This window comes from Tiliqua scincoides, chromosome 1 (assembly GCF_035046505.1).
Source record: "Tiliqua scincoides isolate rTilSci1 chromosome 1, rTilSci1.hap2, whole genome shotgun sequence".
Classification (NCBI taxonomy): Eukaryota; Metazoa; Chordata; class Lepidosauria; order Squamata; family Scincidae; genus Tiliqua; species Tiliqua scincoides.
Genome location: NC_089821.1, coordinates 39,582,843 through 39,601,925, shown reverse-complemented (window position 1 = coordinate 39,601,925; position 19,083 = coordinate 39,582,843). Strand labels below are relative to the sequence as shown.

Sequence of the window (19,083 nt, the reverse complement as noted above, 5' to 3'; positions counted from 1 at the left end):
GGGTGATTTTCAGCAAGTGACCGCCCCCACATGTAGTCTGAGATGGCACATTAATGGGGGAGAGACGATGAAGATAGGAGACAACCATTTGCACATTTGCATCAGTTGTGAAAACCATCCTAACCTCGCTATGCCTTATGCCAGCATTTCTCAACGCTTGTTCCCTGCTGTAGCATTTTACATGGTTCAACTATTAGAAGTACCACCAGAAATGGTATCATCACCAGTTATGTCCAGGATGGGAGGATAGATATGATGCACAAACACCACTAATAGGCTCAGGGTGGATGGGAGAGCGTTTCTGAGCATGCAAAAAGCACATTTTGGAACTCTGTCCACCAAGCCTCCTACTGCTGTTTGTTGCCTCAAGCTGCCAGTCTCGATGCCGGGTGGCACGTGTCCGGGGATCCCACGTGTACCACCAGACATCACCTCCAGTACCTACACCACTGGTTGAGAAACACTGTCTTATGATAAACTCTATTTGGATATACTGCTGGTGCAGATACATCCCACCTCTCATTTATTCTCTTCTCTTTGGTTCTTTTGAGTGAGAATCACAAGCCTGTTTTGTATGTTACAAATTTACATCGCATGCCCTTTGTCGCAGGCAACAATGAAATATGCAAGTACAATGTGTGCACAAAGGTGTGTGTGACGGGGGGGGGGGGGAGGTACACAACCTAGGAGCAGGGACCGGCTGCAGGTCCCCATCAGTTCCACCCACGAAGGGCACCTTCATTGCTTGCCACCCAGGGTGGCAAAGAAAGGCACACTGACTGCTTGCTGGGTAGACGATGCACCTCCAGCATGCCACACACCATGCCTCTTTATAGCTACATCTATATATGGGGTGGGACTGTACAGCCTCCAAAAACAGCCTTCCCCCCCCCCCCGAAATTGCTTCCTGCCCCAGCCCAGGCTCCCGTTTAGAGGATCCTACTCCCTTAAAAGGTTCTGTTGACTCCAAAGCCTGTGCAAAGTTTGCTGCCCCCCTTCCCTGCCACCCAGGTCGCGATGCCCGCGAAGGGAGCCCCACCGGGTGGGCCAACCGCTCCTGCGGCTTGCTTTCCTTCCATGCGGCTGAATCGGGAGCCCTGGAGGGGGAGGAGGCGCCTCTACTGGACGTCCTCCCCCTGGGAGCGCCCTTGCTGCGGCCGCCGGAGAGTTCCAAGCACGAACCTGGGCTGCTTACCTGGGCGGGCTGGAGCCTGGGAAGCGCCGCTGCCTAAGGACGGGCAGGACGAGGCGCCGCTGCGCAGGCGGGCACAGCCAGGGGACGAAGGTCACCGCCCTCCGCTTCGCTCTCGCAGCGCGCACTGGCGCCTGCCCGGGAACGTGTGCGCAGGAGAGCGCGCGAAGGGGAGAGGCCACGCGCTGCACTCTGGGCACGGGATGAGCTCATGGCAGGGGCGGTGTCGCCCCACAGACCTGTGACCCACAGCTGGCTTCCCAAGACTTCCTCTCAAAGGGGTGCAGTGTGGAGTGTCACGCTGGGCATGAATCCCCTTTGGGGAGCCGTGGCTTTCAACCATCCAAAGATGTGCAGCCTGATTGCTTTTTGCACTGCTTGGCTCTTTTCTTTTTTCTTTTCCCAACCTGGTGCAATCCCAATCTAAACCCCAGTGGAGTTCATTAAGGGCCCGATCCTTTCCAACTTTCCAGTGCCAATGCAGTCTCAATGCAGCCCAATGTAAGCCAACAAACAGTCTGCGCCTTGGGGAGGTCTCCATGACTGTCTCCCCCCCCCCCCACACACACACACAGCAGGATGCAGCACCCACCCCATTGGCACAGCTACATCAGTGCTGGGAAGTTGGACAGGATATGGCCCTTAGTGGCCCTACTAATAAATGACCCTCCCCAAACTCCTGTGGTACATCTGCAGACCACCTGGGGCATCCCCATGCGGTGTGGCACAGTGGTTGAAAATTGTAAAGTTCAATCAGCGATTGTCACCCAGCTTGCCGTGGCACACTGGTGTGCCCCAAATGGTCTGCAGGTATGCTGTGGGAGTTTGTGGGAGGGTCATTTATTAGTAGGGCCATTGGGGGCTGTGAGCCCCCCACCAACAGCATGGTGTGCCTTGTCGTTTTTGAAAAGCTGATGGTGTGCCTTGATAATACTAGCACCTTGTCAGTATGCCCTGAGATGAAAAAGGTTGAAAATTGCTGAGTTAGATCCTTGAAGCTGGAGGGAGCATAAAGGTTAAAGGTAAAGGTCCCCCCCCCACATTAAGCCTAGTCATTTCCAACTCTAGGGGTGGTGCTCATCTCCGTTTCTAAGCCAAAGAGCCACCATTGTCCATAGACAGTTTCTGTGGTCATGTGCCTGTCATGACTAAGGCTTAAGCACACAGAAGGCTGGAGCATAAAGAGGGACAAAAGAGAGGGCTCCCCTCCCTTCTTCACTATTTTTCTAAGGGTGACATTTGGTGAAAGGGTAAGGAAGGATCTCAGCCCTCCACTGTTTCTCCTCACTATCTCCAGGTTGTGGGACTCCACATACTATGGATTTACATATGGATGAAGTTTTAATAGTAAACAACATACATATATACCAGTGTTTCTCAACCAGTGGTACAGGTACCACAACGTGTATTTGAGGTGGTGTCTGGTGGTACTTGCAGGACCCCTGGTCCCCTGCCACCTGGTAGCGTGACCAGGAATGCTACACAACAAACAGCAGGAGGAGGCTCGGCTCAGCGGGCAGAGCTCCAAAGCATGCTTTTGCATGCTTGAAAAAGCCCTCCCTTTCACCCTGAGCTTCTTACTGGTGTTTGTCACATTGTATCTGGTCTCCCAACCCAGAAGTAACCGTGATGATGTCATTGCCAGTTACTTCCAGATAGGTGGATCATGTGAAGTGGTACGGGGTAGGTCAAATGTTGAGAAACACGGATATATACTGTACCAACACTGCATCAAATATTGATTTAGGGTCCCAAGGAATTGACCTAGTTGAAAGAGGGCCTGGAAGCAGTGATCACCTAGGACTTGCTGATTGACATGTCTGACATCCATTCTTGATTCTTTGTGAACTATTAGGTGCTGTCTGTCCACTGTGCAGATTCATGTTTCATGAACTGTATACATTCAAAAATTTTTTGCTGAAGATATTCTGGAATCAATTCCTTTACACCTGTTTTCAGATGATTGATTAGATACATAGGGCCTTAAGTCATTTGGACCAATTGCTCCCAGTTGGGCCCTGTGTCTAAGGGATCTCCATGATAGGGTAATTAGTCTTGTATGCAATTTAATATTAAAATAGATCCATTTGGTTCATTAACTCACATGCACTTTTTAAGCACATATTTCGATTGCTTGCTACCGTACAGAAATAAAGTCTCCAGTAAATTTTATTTATATCTCAGGCAACCCAATCCTAACTGGGACTGTCTGTGCCACGGCATAGCACAGGGCAGCCACTGTATCTTGTGGGGACAGGGAGGCAACCAGAGGTTTCCTTGAATTAAGGGGACATTTGTTCTTTTACGTTGTGTTGTGCCCTAGCACCCTCTATGGGTCTACACGGGACCAGTTCAATCACTGGCACAGATCCAAGTTGGCTTGTGTAGTGCTTTAAGATCTGGGATGGGGGATAGTATCTGGGGGATAGGAACCTCTGACCCACCCCCTTCACGGACTGAACCACCCTCCTCCCTGCCAGCTCCCATGCTGTTCAGTGGCATGTTCACAGGCTCCCAGGGCTCATCCAATCAGCACTGGCCTCCATGCTGGCACCTATCTCCTTCTGGCCATCACGAAGTACCTTATGGAGATACATGGGAGACTGCACTGACCCAGCATTGGATGGGCCATACGATTCTACAGACATTGGGTGGGAATCTGAGGCCCTGCAAAAATATTTCCAGTTGAGCTTCTAGGCTGGTCCTGTAAATACTAGTTAAATGGCAAAGGAGACTTCTAAGCAGTAGAGCTAGAAATATGGAGGGAATCCCCAGGGAATTTTACAAATTGGCAAAATACAAATGTTCTTGCTACAGTTGCAAACTTAATAATGTATCCTAAGTTGGTGGGGAAATGGTCATTTCTTGACGTTACAATTCAGCATTTGCAACATGCTCAACATTTGCAAAAGTTCAACATTTGCAAATTCAATTCACTATATTTCATTTGTGAATTAGGCAACTTGGATCTCACAGCCAGTAACGCAATCTATTGTGGCTTTACATTAATGTAGAGACAATGAACTTCAAACTGTGAAATTGCAAGTACAGTAATGTTCAGTTCACATTCCAAATAACCACACCACTAGGGGTAAAACCTATTCAACAGTGTTATACCAGAAATGATATATGGGGAAATTGCAGATTATGCTATCAAGCCAATATTTTATCAAATGTTGAACTCATTTTTTTCAGGGTCTAATTTTGGGTGGTTTGATGGAAACATTATGAGCCAAAGTAATAAAGGAGTTAAAAGAACTGTTCTGTGAATTAGGTTTTTACAACCATTTTTGGCAACCAGAGCAGAGAATTAACTCAACTGAGCTTTGTGACATAAGGGAAATTGAATATTTTTGTTGGTTGCTTTATTCAATAAGAACTTCCAAGTTTCAAATCAGCGCTGTGATCCATTAAAAAGAATATATATCTGTAGTATGTATATGCTACATAAATATAGTAGCATTTAATTGCTTTAAAATTATGTTCCAAATCCATTTTTCATCTTTCCCCTCATGGGCTTTTCTTGCTTGTCCAAGTTGTTAGAGAGATCAAACATTTTTGGCAATTCTGGTTTGGAGCATAACTTCACTTCGTTCCTTTTTCAGCTGATACTGTGCAAAGCAGGAGTTTTTAAATTATGAACTAATTTGGTCAGTGTGAACCTAGTTTTTTCATTAATCTGAAAAGCAGATATGTGGTTTGTCCTTTATAAACAAAAATGTAGTGCTTTTGCACACACATATATAAGTTTCTGGATCAGTGGTTCTCAAACTTTTAGCACCCAGACCCTTTTTTTGAAATGAGAATCTGTCAGGATCCACTGGAGTGATGTCATGACTGGAAGTGGCATCATCAAGCAGAAAATTTTTTAGGAATCCTAGGCTGCAATCCTACCCACACTTACCCAAGAGTAAGTCCCATTTACTATCATTGTTAAAAGCATATACTGAGTAACCTGTTAAAAGTACAAATATGTAACATTTCCCCCAATGCAGTCACATGCCATTGTAGCATCAAGTCTAAAATGTTAAAATAAAATATTGAAATGAATGGGGATCCACCTGAAATCAGCTTGCAACCCACCTAGTAGGTCCCCACCCACAGTTTGAGAAATAGCATTCTAGATATGTGAGGAAAAAGAAAATACAATGACATTTGGGCCCAATCTGTCGTGCCAGAGCTCCTCCTCACTAGGCCTCATGCTAGCTTAAGGCTAACTTGTTTCCCTTATAAAACTCACAAGTGCAGCAAGCAAAAATCAGCCAAGTCCCAGTCCACAACTACACATCTTCTACAACCCACCCACCCCTAGTTCCACCGGGTACTGTTTATATACTTCTAGGTTCACTTTAACCTCTAGTGGCTGCAGCTGTGCAGCACACCTCCAGCTACCACCTGGGCTTTAACCCTGCATTAACTTAGAGCAAGGGGCACTGTGGACACCACACCCTGTCTCCTCAGTGATATCTTCCATGATTGCGCTACACAATCCTATCCAACTTTCCAGCACTGATGCAGCCATCCAATGGAATGTGCACTACATGGGGGCAGTCATGGAGGTCTCCTCAAGGTAAAGAACTGTTTATTTATTTATCACATTTTTATACCACCCTTCCTCCAAAGAGCTCAGGGCCCTGTACACAGCTGCTCCCCAACAACCCTGTGGAGTAGGTGTGGCTGAGAGAAAGTGACTGGCCCAGTGTCACTCAGAAAGCTTCATGGCTGAGGGGAGATTTGAACCTGGATCTTTCAAGTCTGAGTCCACCTCCCAAATCACTACACCACCCTGGCTCTCAGGGTGACCTGTTTGTTCCCTTATCTCAGGGCTACCTTGCAGCTGAATAGTGTTGGGCCCTGATACGCAAAACACTGTAGATAGGATTGCACTGCTAGTGAGTTAACAGCAGATGTAAGTTTCAAACCAGCAATGTTCTGATTTGTGCTTCAGTCTCCTAACCACTATGCTACACCAGCTCTCATTAAAAAAAAAAAAAGAACACTGTTGTGCAATGATTTATATGCAAATAAAAATTAGCATTTCCAAAGCATGTGATATACATTAGCTGAGTAACCCTTACAACTCTGTGATGTGTCAGTATCATTATAATGCTACATTGATAGCAAAGGTGAAGCTGGGAGATATAGAGGCTTACTGAAAGTCATCTGGTGACTTAACCGTAGAGGCAAGAGAGCTGAACTAGTGATGTCCTGTCTGCATCTGATAAGTATTTATTAGTGTTCCTCTTCTTTATGTAGTTAATAGAAAAACCAAATGGTGAAAACAGGAAAAGAAAGAACTTCTAGCAAGTTCCTGTCTAAGAATTTTGTTTTAAGTGATAAAACATGCTTTCAAAATTTAGAAATTATCTTTCCAGATACTAAATGTATTGAAAAGAAGAATGATGTGAGAATAGATATCTAGAGTTAGAAACATTTTGCAGCTGCAGATGTAATTCTGAAAGAGAATTACATCCCTCTGCCAGCAACATATGCCACAGCGTTTGCTTGATCAATGCACTCTCTGAAATGTATAATGAGTGCTGCATGACATCCAAGTCGAAAAGATTTTTTGTCTAAGTGAAAGAATGCATACTCCCTTCTAGATTACATAATTCAGCAACAGAATGACTCATTATGGTTATCCTTCTATTTTCTGAAAACCCATAAAAATGGGGTTTTAAAATAGAAATATCCACAGTACAGCAATATGTAATGAAAATCTGGAACTCGTTTCCTTCATAGTGTGGCACATGTTTTTGTTACTGTCACAATATCATTTTACAGAAACATGTACTGTTGGGGTTATTTGCTTATTTCATCCAGTCCCAGGTTGACCATCATTTTAGCCCAATTAAGCTGCAATACAGTACTTCAGTTTAAAGTTACTGTATCCTGTTCATTTCTGATGTGGGTTCAAGTCACCTTCTGCCATGAATGTTGTTGAAGTTGCGCATAAAATATATTACATGTTACACTGTCTATCCCCCAAGAAGATCAGGATGTTGTACTTGGTGCATTGTGCCCCCTGTCGTCCATACATAAATATTCACAAATCTTGGTGGGAAGTTAGACTGAAAGATAGGGACATGCTCAAGGTGACCCTTCATGACTCAGCCAGGATTTGAAACCAGCAGTTCTCTCTGATCCGAGTATGACACAGGACACCAGACAGGATTGCATAACACTACCTGGCATGGCTCCAGAAACCATCTCACTTCCCAGCATCAATTACTGAAATAACAGTCAGACCAATTTTATTTGCATGAGGTGGCAATTACAAACATTACCACCTGCAAGCTGCAATTGCATCCAAAATGACTATGGGCCCAAACCTATCCAACTTTCCAGCACCAGTGCAGTTGCAATGCAGCCCCGAGGTAACAAATGCTCCCTGACCTTAAGGAGGCTTCTGTGACTGCCACCCTGCCATAGGAGTCCGTGCATGCCCCATAGGATTGGGCCCTCTGTTCCTGAAGAAAATAAGGCTATCATGTCAAAGAGGAGTGAAACAGCCCAATCCTAACTAAATTCCAATGTGGGCTATGCTGCATCTTGCAGGGAATTTTGGTTGCTTGAGGACTTCTCAGAGTAAGGGGACATTTGCCCCCTTGCCTCTGGGTAAGCCCCAGCAGGCACAATGGGTCAACTCGGACCTGTGTCACTAATTTTGCTGGTACAAATCCAGGTTAATCCATGCAGGTGAATTGAGTCCAGGGGTGGGAATAGGATATGGTATGGTCAGCACTGCCAATCTCACTCTCTCCTGGGCCCAATCCACCCAATCCCAACCCCCAATGCCACCCTCGCCCTGCCCCTTTCCATCCCATCACTATCGTGCCCCTGCCTTGGATGTACCTGGTCTAGCAGGCATTCTCTCTGTTGGCCTTCCAGGAAAGCTCTGACCTTTCTCCTAGCGCACCAGTAAGAAGGGCTGTAGCAAAGTACTTTTTGCCACTTTTGGAACAGTGCAGCAGAGCACACATTCTGCCAGTGCAGGGGGTAATTAGGATCTGGCCATTAGACTATGTGAACCGATCCAGGGGTGAAGCCAAAAATTGTTTTACTTATCAGTTTCACAGGAAAGAATTTCTTCCAAATCTGCTCTCTCATGGTGACAACTAGTATTTTAACATGTCAAGGAGCCTGACACAGTTTGAAGCTTTGCTTTGAAACAAGCTTTGAAACAAGTGCCAATTATTACACAAGGTACCACATTCTGAAGAAATATTCAGGATGTACATCTGCATGGTAAAATCAAGGCATAGGGTGCAATCCTAACCAACTTTCCAGCACTGGCATAGCTGTGCCAGTGGGGCATGCGCTGCATCCTGCAGTTGGGGAGCACTTATGGAGACCTCCTCAAGGTATGGCAATGTTTGTTCCCTTACCTCAAGGTTGCATTGCCCTTACGTCAGTGCAGGAAAATGGGTTAGGATTGCGCCTATTACATTACTTTGATAAAACAGATGACATGGTAATCATATTGAAATATTGCCCAGCATTGATGCAAAACAAAACAACCCTTTGGGAATGTATTCAGTGGCCAGGGAATTCTTTTGGCAGTATTTTAGTTCTTTTCAAATGTTTGACTTTTCTTTGACCTACACCATAATAGTTATATCTTTGATTCTGGTGGCAACATTAAGGAACAAAGTTAATTAGATTTAGGGTACAATCCTGCGCTGGATTGTGCTATAAAACTCTACGATCTCTGGCTTATGGAATGGTTGGGTAATGTAGCCAGGATGATGGTCATGTTATGCCACTTCCCTGTGGCTCTGTCTTGCATTGTTCCAGTAATGTAGAAACTTCACAGGAGTTGAGGGATCATATGAGAAGAACTTTTTTTTTAAAGATTTACAGGTCATATCTGTAGGTTCCATTTTGAAACCCCCAGTGGTTAAAAAAAAAAATCAGTGGATACCAAATCAGTGGAAAAAATAGCTTTAAAGACCCACTTCCAGGTTTCCTGCTCCTCCACTGTTACCCCAGAATGCATTGGTATAGATGGTATATCACATTCAGCCACTAGATGAGGTGAATAATGGAATGAAATTATAATTATTTAATAGCGTGAAGGTAGGATATTGGTGCTTTGTTTCCTTGTTACAAGACATTTAAAGGTGGACCCTGGTACCAGCGGTAAGTCAAATCAGTGGATGCCAAATCAGAGGATACCGAGGTCCCGCCTGTATATCTTACCTGACTCTCAAAGAGATCCAAGGTGACTCTAATAATAATAATAATACATTAACTGCAAAAACAATTCAAGGTGATAAAATAATCCAAAATGTTCAGAAACATGCAGAAGCAAGCATCAATGATAGTACGAGAAATCAAACTAGATTTCAGAAATCAGGCTTTACTACTCTGGAAATGTCTTCAAAGTTACTAGTCGACAAAATGTTTTATTATAATAAAATGTTTTTATACACATCCCTGCCTGAATGCCTGAAAGAAAAGGAAACAAAAGAGATACCTCTTTCAGTTGGCAAATGCCTACATGTCTGGTCACCTAGAGATACTGTAATCATTACTCAACACACAGGCCAACACACATTTTGCTTCCTTAAACGTTACACCAATTCCTGGTTATATTTGGGATGCTGATTCAAAAAATGGCATCCGTTTTGCCCTATCACGTCTAGTTTTGGAGACCCAGCATAGCCTCTTTAGTGAATGGTTAAAGCAGCTTCCTCATGAGGAAGCCTACACCATGGCTTCTTATGAGGAAGCTGCTTGAACCATTCACTAATGAGACTATACTATATCTCCAAAACTAGATGTGATAGGGCAAAACGGATGCCATTTTTGGAATCAGCACCCCAAATTCATATCAAACCACCATAAAGTTTGGGAAAAACTTTTCTGACCCTCAATTTTGTAGGCCTGTGTTATCAGGCAAGTGGCTGTTTACAAGTCTGGACTAAAAAGGTGCTACATGAACTATACAGCAGTTTTAGAAGCACTGAAGTTCCTGGGTTCTGCTTATTGAAACAGAGTATGCTACGGATTACATTTCCCAGAGAATGTTCATCTTTTCCCTTGTACTATAACTCAGCAAAACATTTTATTTCTGAGTTTTCTGTGGAACTCTTATCTTTAACACTTTTAAACATTGCTCATTCTTAGTGTTCACACAGCATCTAATTTTTGTCATTTCTCTTTCTTTAGGGTTTTTTTTCTTGTAAAGATTTCTTTCAGGTGGTGTAGCACAATGAAATTTGCTTGAATGAAACAGCAGCTTTGATTATGAAAAATGAAACAAGAGTGTTATGTTTAACAGAACTGGCAGAACTGGCTGTTTTTTTCAGAGCATGAAAGTGTGGCGGTGCCTGCAGAAAGTTAAAGTAATTTATATCTTCAGTCTCTTTTCTTACTTTGATCTTTACCCAACCAAAGAAGAAAACTAGGGCCCAAGCTTATTCCTTAAAACACACAGATGCCTCACTTGAAAAACAGTGCATCAGACACATTCTTTTTCAACACTGCTTCATGTAAGAGAACAATCTATCATAGACATAATCCAGCCAAAGTTAAGCACAATTAAGTTACACTTGATTTCAACCAGAGATAGTAACATACATGAAAGTAATGGGGCTTGAATGTGCTTAACTCTGACTGGATTGGATCTATTGTGATAGTACTGTTGTCTTCCAGGCCTGCCCCTTTTCAAGTCAATTCTTACATTGCAGAAAAAGAAGGAGGATTGCCACTCTCCCATAACTCTATTCCATGCTATTATGGCAATGTAGGGATGTAGATACCACTTGCTAGAGGGAGGATCATGGAGAAAGACTGCACCAGCATCAGAAAACGAATTGCTTTGGGAAAAGAAGCAGAATCCTAACCCACTCTGGAACAGGCAGGCCTACACAAATGGAACACAAATGATTTACAAAACTGAAGCTAGCAAAAGAATGGAGGATCCAAAATTACTTGTTACTTATCTTACAAGTAACCAGGTTTAGGCAACAGGGTTGGGGATAGCTGTGGCTCAGCCCAGGGCAAGGAGAACTGATTCCCTTTACCCTGGGTAATGTGGCAGCAGCCCCAATGGGGCTACTCGGATCTGCGCACCTAAAGAGGTGGCACAAATCTTAGTAGCCTAGCACTGTGCCAGGTCACCTGGGAGTGAGGTTAGGATGTGGCCTAGGTGCCAGATCCTGGCTCCACCCCCTGCTATGCCCCAGGCCACCCACGGGCCTGCCCTCTCCTCACCCTGGAACTCCTCCATTCCACCCTCCCCAGACACCTGCACTGGCCTGACTCAGCCGGCATGAACTCACCTCTCTCCCGGTGCATCAAAACATTTATATTGCATTTTAGTTTAATTAGCATTTTAATTAAGAGCAAACTTGAAAGGATGCCACTTAAATTCTTCCAGTATTGTGAAACATATTTTTTTCCACAAAATTGTGAAACAATTTTTTAAAATCTAGAATGCTGTGATTAAAATTAAAAAATCATAGCATATAAAACTTGTTCTTTAAATATTTATTTAAACAATATAAAAACATTTTTTCTTCTTGCAACAGAGTAGCTAATATTCCCGTTAATGTACACATAAATAGGAAAATTGATAATGGTGTTTTAAAACAAACTTCCTACCATGCTTTTTTTTTTTTGCTATTGTCATGGAACACAAATGATTGACAAAACTGAGGCTAGCAAAAGAATGGAGGATCCAAAATTATTTGTTACTTATCTTACAAGTAACCAGGTTTAGGCGATAAACCTAAGCAGGTGCACTGGGTTGCCACTCTCAGAAAGAAATAAGGTTGATACAGAAGTTCCTGAGAAAAGAAACAAAACCCAAGAATATTCTTTGATGACCCCCGCCCCCCAAAGTGAACTCACATTGTGAATGGTAATGTGGGAAATAATATAATTGTAGCCACAGATCTTATAATTACTGTCTCTGGTTTCTGTGTGCTTTGGGGGCTAACACTGGAGATACTGATGGTTTACAGAGGCATAAAAACTAGCCATAAGAGATGTCCATCGTTTCTTTTCATTACTTTTTAAAGAAAATAAAACATAGAAGCAGAACAGAATAAATGAGCCCCAAACCACTTTTTCTGGACTTGTCTCATCAAATTTCTATTCAGTTGCATGCATACTCCCAAGCAAAGCTGCAAGCTTCCTCTGAGTTGAGCTACTTAAACCCAATTGGCCAACTATACACAGTATTGCAACTCAAGTGATTTGTTAACAGCAGCCTAGATGTCAGTGAGCCAGATTGTTTTAATGTCTGCACAAGTGCACATAAGACCATTTCTCATGCTGGCTTAAAATGTACTGGCTAAACTGAGCAATAGTTTAGACAAAAAGTGAGCCAATCCACGGATCCATTTCTGAATGAGAAAAAATAAGAACAAGCAAAAAAAGGCAAATAAGGAGAAATGTAATCCAATATATACAATTGAACATGGATGCAAATTTTCTTGGTTTATGGTTGTAATACTTATGGGGAAAGAATTGTTTAAAAAAACACATCAACACAAAGTCCAAAACTGTAAGAATACATAATTTGCAATCAATTATACGCATACAAAACAATTCTTAAATATTAGAATGTTTAACTTAATATTTTGAGATTTCCATTTCATATGTTTGTTGCATATAATTTACAACATATACTTTTAAAATATAGCAAACCAAAAAGTAGACTTAATAAATACCATCCTTGAAAGCAAACTCTTTAAGTGGACTGTGACAAGGGGTGTGTGTGTGTGTATCAGAGATTCTATAAAACTCTCAATTGCATTACGAAACCTTGTCTCAGAGATGAGGTGAGATCTTCCTTCCAGTCTATGCAATCACCAACAGCGTTCAAGAGTGTGTATAAATAACATCCTGAAAAGTAAACTCGATAGGGCGCAATCCTAACCCCTTATGTCAGTGCTTTCTAGCACTGACTTAAGGGCAATGCAGCTCTGAGGTAAGGGAGCAAACATTCCCTTACTTTGAGGAGGCCTCTGTGAGTGACACCCAACTGCAGGATGCAGCACATGTCCCATTGGCACTGCTATGCCAGTGCTGGAAAGCACTGATATAAGGGGTTAGGATTGCTCCCATAGACTGTTAAAAGATTATCACTGGCCAGATTGTCAATACATCCACAGGGAATTGTGTTGTAGTTTGATAAGAATTCAGCTGTTTCAAAAGTCAACATTTGGAGAGAAAAAAATGGTATTTGGCAATCAAGCAAAGTGGAATACTTTGGTAAAAAATTTCTGTTTTATTTTATTTTCACCATGTTATACCAGGTGTAATCCAAGAAGAAAAAAACCTGCAACATTTTCCAATGAAAGTTTGTGCATAGAAAAACAGGCAAGCTGCCTAAATGTATAATCACTGACCAGGGAGGTGAATTTGTGAATCAGAGGTTTGAGAGACTGCTCAAGGACAGGGGCATTCCTTAGTCTGGAACACTGTCATTCTACAGGACATCATACATGTTATTTTAGAATGCAGCAACATCAATAGAACTATTCTATGAATACCATGGTGAGGAAAGCATCCCATGTTTATTTTAGACCTGGCAATCTTAAACTGAAAGGAAAAATGGATCCAGTTCTAGTCCTTGGCTGCTGAGCATTCAGCAGTGGGAAATTAACATCCTGGAGGGAGCCAAGCTCAACTCAACAGCATTTACCAACTATGCTAAATCACTTTGCAACATTTCAGACAATTCTTGCGGAAAGGAGAGAGGAATAAGGATAGGAGGCATTGCTTCAAATCTGGCCAGGGCTAATCCAAAACCTCTGGCACCGGAAGGGGCATGACAAATACTGTCCCCTCTTTACTGGTGATGCAACGGCCTCGGTGACTCCTGCTATTGCTCAACATTTTCCTCTAAGCTGCCTCTTTCATTCTTTCCCCTTTTCCTTTCCTTTTCCAATTTAGAAAGTGGGGGGGGGGGGGAGGACAAGCAGTGGAGGAGAGGAACCCTCCTCCACCTGGCTGCCTGAGGTGACCATGGCCTCATGCATGGGCCAGACTTGAGAATTGAGACCTGACACAATTATCATGGGAGGCCCCAGGGTTGCAAGAAATTTATCATAAAGAATGTCCCTTCCTCTTAATGTTCCCATGACACAACTAGAGCCGCTGTAACTTATCTCCTGATTTAACCCATTTCTACCCAGCCCAGTGGGCAGCAATGGCTTAAGAATGTTCACAGCATTAAGATATTTATTTTTGAAACGTAGACTTTACAGCGACAACATAATGTATATATAATAACCCAAATAACAAAATAGGCACAGAGTTAAGTGTTACCCTGTACATGCCTGATCTCATCTGATCTTGGAAGCTAAGCAGAGTCAGGCCTGGTTAGTACTTGGCTGGGAGAACACCTGGGAATACTGGGTGCTGTAGGCTTATACCATAGTCTTTTGAGACTGAAGGTTGCCAACCATTGTTAGGTGTTCTGCACTGATGAATTGTGGGATATATGAGATTTATAATGTTATATTGCTCCACATGGCAAAAATGTCATTTGAGTTTTTTTTCTCCTGGTGATTTTAATCTTGGAAAATGATAAAAAGGTGAAGGAGGGAGATAGGGGCTATATGTAGGGCTTGTACGACATGCACATCATGCTCTTGTACTTTGACAAGTTAATATGGAATAGCTATTACAATCTGGTTCCATAACTAGTACTTGAATCCCTGTTCTTTTATACATTGAAATGCCAACAAAAGTTATCCTTTTACTTCTCTCGGGCCTCATATATACAAGATTACACTGTTTTGCATCTGATCATTTAACTTGAACTAAATACCATTCTTTGATTACATTCCAACAATTACTATTCAGGATACAAATTGTTGTGTCAATCATCAGCAGACATCAAAAGGGCCAAAAAATCACTAGTCTTTAACTACTGTTATTAATGGTTAAAGAGAGTCAGACTGTTAGTCTGACAGTTTAGTAATATATGTTAAGAAGCAATGAATTCACCTTTATCACAGTCTCACAGCAAACATTAGGGATCCCTCTTAACGTATTTTACAACAATCTACAGAGGTCACAAGTAGACAGAGTATTAAAACATGGGCCAGGAGTGACTCACTGCAATAGCCTTGCACAAGTCCCTCTGCCCCATTTTACAGCTGACGAACCACTAGTGGCCATCCTCACAGGTTTGTTGTGAAACAGCCAATATAAAGCCCACAAACCACTTTGTTCATTAGAACAGCTATACAAATCATTAATAATTGCAATAATTTTTGGTCACCTTAGATCTATTCAAAGAAGGTCCACATGGCTGCAATGGAAGGAAAGTGGAGTATAAGGTCCAAAGTATGGAGTATGAGAGTTACAGAGAAGTAACTTATTTCTTAGTTATTGAGAAGTTTAACACAGTGACCACAAACCAGTACAGAGTGATGACAAGGAGTTTCAGTATGCTTGATGCTGTTGGGATCATAAAGCTCTTGCACTTGACAAGGGTTACACAAATTATTCCATCACCAATCACAATTATTGATTTATATTTACAAACAGGGTTGCATGTGGTTGTATGGGTTGCTGGTGTCAAAAGCAAATGATCCGGCAAGCCACCCTCCCAGCTTCCAAATTCCCATCAGCAAAGTGGGTATAAAACAACCAATACAACAGACTACTGTTCTCCCCCCAGCTGTTGGGTTCTTGCACCTTTAATAGCTGTGTGCAGGGCAGAAATCCAAGCAATGTAGACACAGAAGCCCTTAAAGGCACAGGGATTCAAAAAACAACCATTTTTACCATAAAGGTCAGAGGTTCCCAAGACTGTTGTGGTCTCTGAAACAGAAATGGCCCCCTTTAGGGTAGGGAAAAAGATGATGCTAATGAAACAACTGGCAGTTTGATGTCCTCTAAATAACTGTTCTTCAGTCTATGGGTTGAGACCCCAACTGGGGTTGTGAAGCCTCATTGGGGGGGGGGTCACGGCAACCTTTCAAAGCCTGTGCAGGAGAGGGCTTGGATCCAATCCAACAATGGCACTACCTTATCGAAACAGTTCTTGAGAACATCCTGCACAGTCTCCTCTCGCTGTCTTGCCCTGCAGCTCCTCAGGCCAGCCCTGCTCAGGCTGCTACCCCACAGGGTTGTTGTGAAGGCACAAGAGGTAGGGGGAAACCAGGTGGGTGGGGATGTGCGGTGACAGAGCTTGCTGGGTGGGGATGTGGGAGGAGGGAGGTGGGATTGGTGCAGGGTCCCCAGTCTTTATTTAATGGGGTCATGGCACCAAAAAGGTTGAAGGCTCTAAATGCTACCCCAAATCAGTCACCTGAGGCAAACCATCGCCTCACCCTTTCCAACTTCACACTCTCACAGCCCAATCTTAAGCATGTCTACCCAGAAGTAAATCCCATTATGGTCATTGGTGTGTTACTCCCAGGTAAGTGTGGATAGGATTGCCGCCTGAGGGCCCAATCCTATCCAATTTTCCAGTGCTGGTGCAGCTGTGCCAATGGGGTGGGCACTGCATCTTGGGGTGGGAAGGCAGACCCAGAGGCCTCCTCAAGGTAAGGGAACCTTGCTGCACTGAAGCTGCACCGGCGTTGGAAAGCTGGCTAGGATGGGCCCTGCCCCTCCACCGCAGGGTGCCGCAGGCTCCCTGTTGGCTGGAAAGTTGGACAGGATGGGGCCCTTAGGCTGCAATGCTAGCCACACTTTCCTGGGAGTAAGCGCCATTGAAGACAGTGGCATTTACTTCTGAGAAGACCTGCCTGGGACGGCGGTGTAAGAAAGCAGGGGGGAGAGGAGAGTTGCTCGGGCCTCTCCAGGCGGCCTTCAGCCCTGCAGGTAGGCGGCGGCGAGGCGGCTGAGGCGCGCGCCGTGGCTGCGCACGGTGAGGGCGAGCAGCTCGTACTTGTCCCGCAGCCCCGCGGACACGGCCAGGGTGTCCTTGAGGAGGGCGCGCGCGCGCACCACCATGCCCAGGAAGTCGTCGCCCAGGCGGCTGCGCTCCTCGCGGCTCTCCTGCTCCTGGCCCTGCCGGAACTTGTGCTCCAGCTCGCCCAGGGACTTGTCCGAGTTGGCGTAGGCGTCTCCGATCTGCGCCGACTCCCTGCGCAGGTAGCGGCCGTAGCTCTCCTCGCCGTCCAGGTCGTAGGAGATGCTCTTGCGGATGCCCTCCAGCACCCGCGCCGCGTCCTCCACCTGCCGGCCCAGCACGGTGAACTCCTCGCGCAGGCTCAGGCTGGGCGCCGCCGGGGGGAGCGGCCCCCCTCCTCCCCCCGCAGCCGAGCAGCGCAGCCGGTCGCTCACCCTGAAGAGCAGCTGGCACTTCTCCGGGTCGTCGTTCTCCTCGTAGTCCCCGTCCGGCACGAAGTAGTGGTGCAGCGTCCCGTTGGACATCTCCGGGTACAGCGGCCCGTCGAAGTAGCCCCGGCACGGGCTGGCCCAGCAGCTCAGCACCGCCACCACCAGCAGCAGCAGCATCCCGGGAGGGAGAGGGGGCCTCCCCAAGCAGAGGGTCCCCAAGGGGGCAGGCGCAGAGAGGAGATCGAGGCTGCAATCCTAGCCACACTTACTTGGGAGTAAGCCCCTTGACTATGATGGGACTTGCTGCTGAGTAGGCATGCGGGGGGGGCAAATGCAGTGGGCAGATCAAGGCGGCAATCCTGTGCACACTTACTTAGGAGTAAGCCCGTTGACTGTGGTGGGACTTACTGCTGAGTAGATATGCATGGGGGGGTGCAACGGGGAGATCAAGGCTGCAATCCTGTGCGCCCTTTCCTGAGAGTAAACCCCACTGAAGACAATGGGACTTACTTCTGAGTAGACAAGCATAGGGTTGTGCTCCAAGTCCGCCGGCCGCAGTCACGCTTCCCACCAGCGGGCTTCATTTGGGGCGCGCTCAGAGGAGCCCCTTCCCTTCAAAGCTCCTTCTTGCACCGAGTTTCCTCTCGGCCCCCTTCCAGCTTCCCCAGCCGCCTCCACCACGTTTTTCCTCCTGCAGCCTCTCCCGCGATGGAAAGTTGCGAGCCAGGAGGCGAGAGGTGCGAGCGCGTCCACACTCGAGAGAGACCGGGCTGAAGTGACTGCTGGGTTGCAGCCGCCTCGTCCTCCTCTTTCCGTCGACGTCTGGGCTGGTGGGAGCGCGGGAGTCTGGCTGTTGGCCCCGGGATCTCTCCGCTCTCAAATTACACCGCGGTCCTCGCGCTGACGATGCGACCTTCCAAGCAGCCAGTTGGAAAGGAAAGCTTGCCTGTTCTCTGCAAGTCGCACTCTTGTCTCCCTGGGGATTTCCCAGGTGGACAAAGTCAGGTGGGGACAAATAAGCCCACCTTCTCTCTATGCGCGCGCGCGCACACACACACACACACTATGAGAAAAGACACCCCACCACAACATCCTCATGCATGAGAAAAGACACCACACCCACACACACTCCTCCAAGCATAAGAAAAGAACCCCCCACACAACATCCTCATACATGAGAAAAGACACCACAGTACACACACACTTTTCCTAGTATAAAGAAAGAAACCCCCCCCCCCCACACACAACACCCTCATGCATGAGAAAAGACAACACAACACACACAATCCTCTTAGCATGAAAAGACAACACACACAACATCTATGGAACTCCTTGCCACAGCATGTGGTGATGGCATCTGGCCTAGATGCCTTTAAAAGGGGATTGGACAAGTTTCTGGAGGAAAAATCCATTACGGGTTACAAGCCATGATGGGTATGTGCAACCTCCTGATTTTAGGAATGGGCTATGTCAGAATGCCAATGCAAGGGAGGGCACCAGGATGTAGGTCTCTTGCCTTGTGTGCTCCCTAAGGCATTTGGTGGGCCACTGTGAGATACAGGAAGCTGGACTACATGGGCCTATGGCCTGATCCAGTGGGGCTGTTCTTATGTTCTTATCCCCCCCCC

General features: G+C 45.3%; 2 protein-coding genes across 2 annotated transcripts in view; both read right to left on the bottom strand.

Annotated features, from left to right (window-relative positions):
- The window catches only part of BBOX1 (gamma-butyrobetaine hydroxylase 1), a 75,526-nt gene extending 74,200 nt beyond the window's left edge, over positions 1-1,326 (bottom strand). Inside the window, exon 1 of the mRNA XM_066637483.1 lies at positions 1,196-1,326. The gene's annotated coding sequence lies outside the window, so the exon portion shown is untranslated. The remainder of the gene's footprint in view (positions 1-1,195) is intronic.
- A 15,567-nt stretch (positions 1,327-16,893) lies between these two features.
- On the bottom strand, positions 16,894-18,505 carry FIBIN (fin bud initiation factor homolog). Its single transcript, XM_066637443.1, has one exon. The coding sequence runs from the start codon at positions 17,630-17,632 to the stop codon at positions 16,982-16,984; it is 651 nt and encodes a 216-aa protein (XP_066493540.1). The 5' UTR covers positions 17,633-18,505; the 3' UTR covers positions 16,894-16,981.
- Positions 18,506-19,083: the final 578 nt, after the last annotated feature.

Bases quoted from the DNA above. Each gene is read 5' to 3' on its own strand.
- FIBIN (XM_066637443.1), bottom strand. From the start codon at position 17,632: ATGCTGCTGCTGCTGGTGGTGGCGGTGCTGAGCTGCTGGGCCAGCCCG.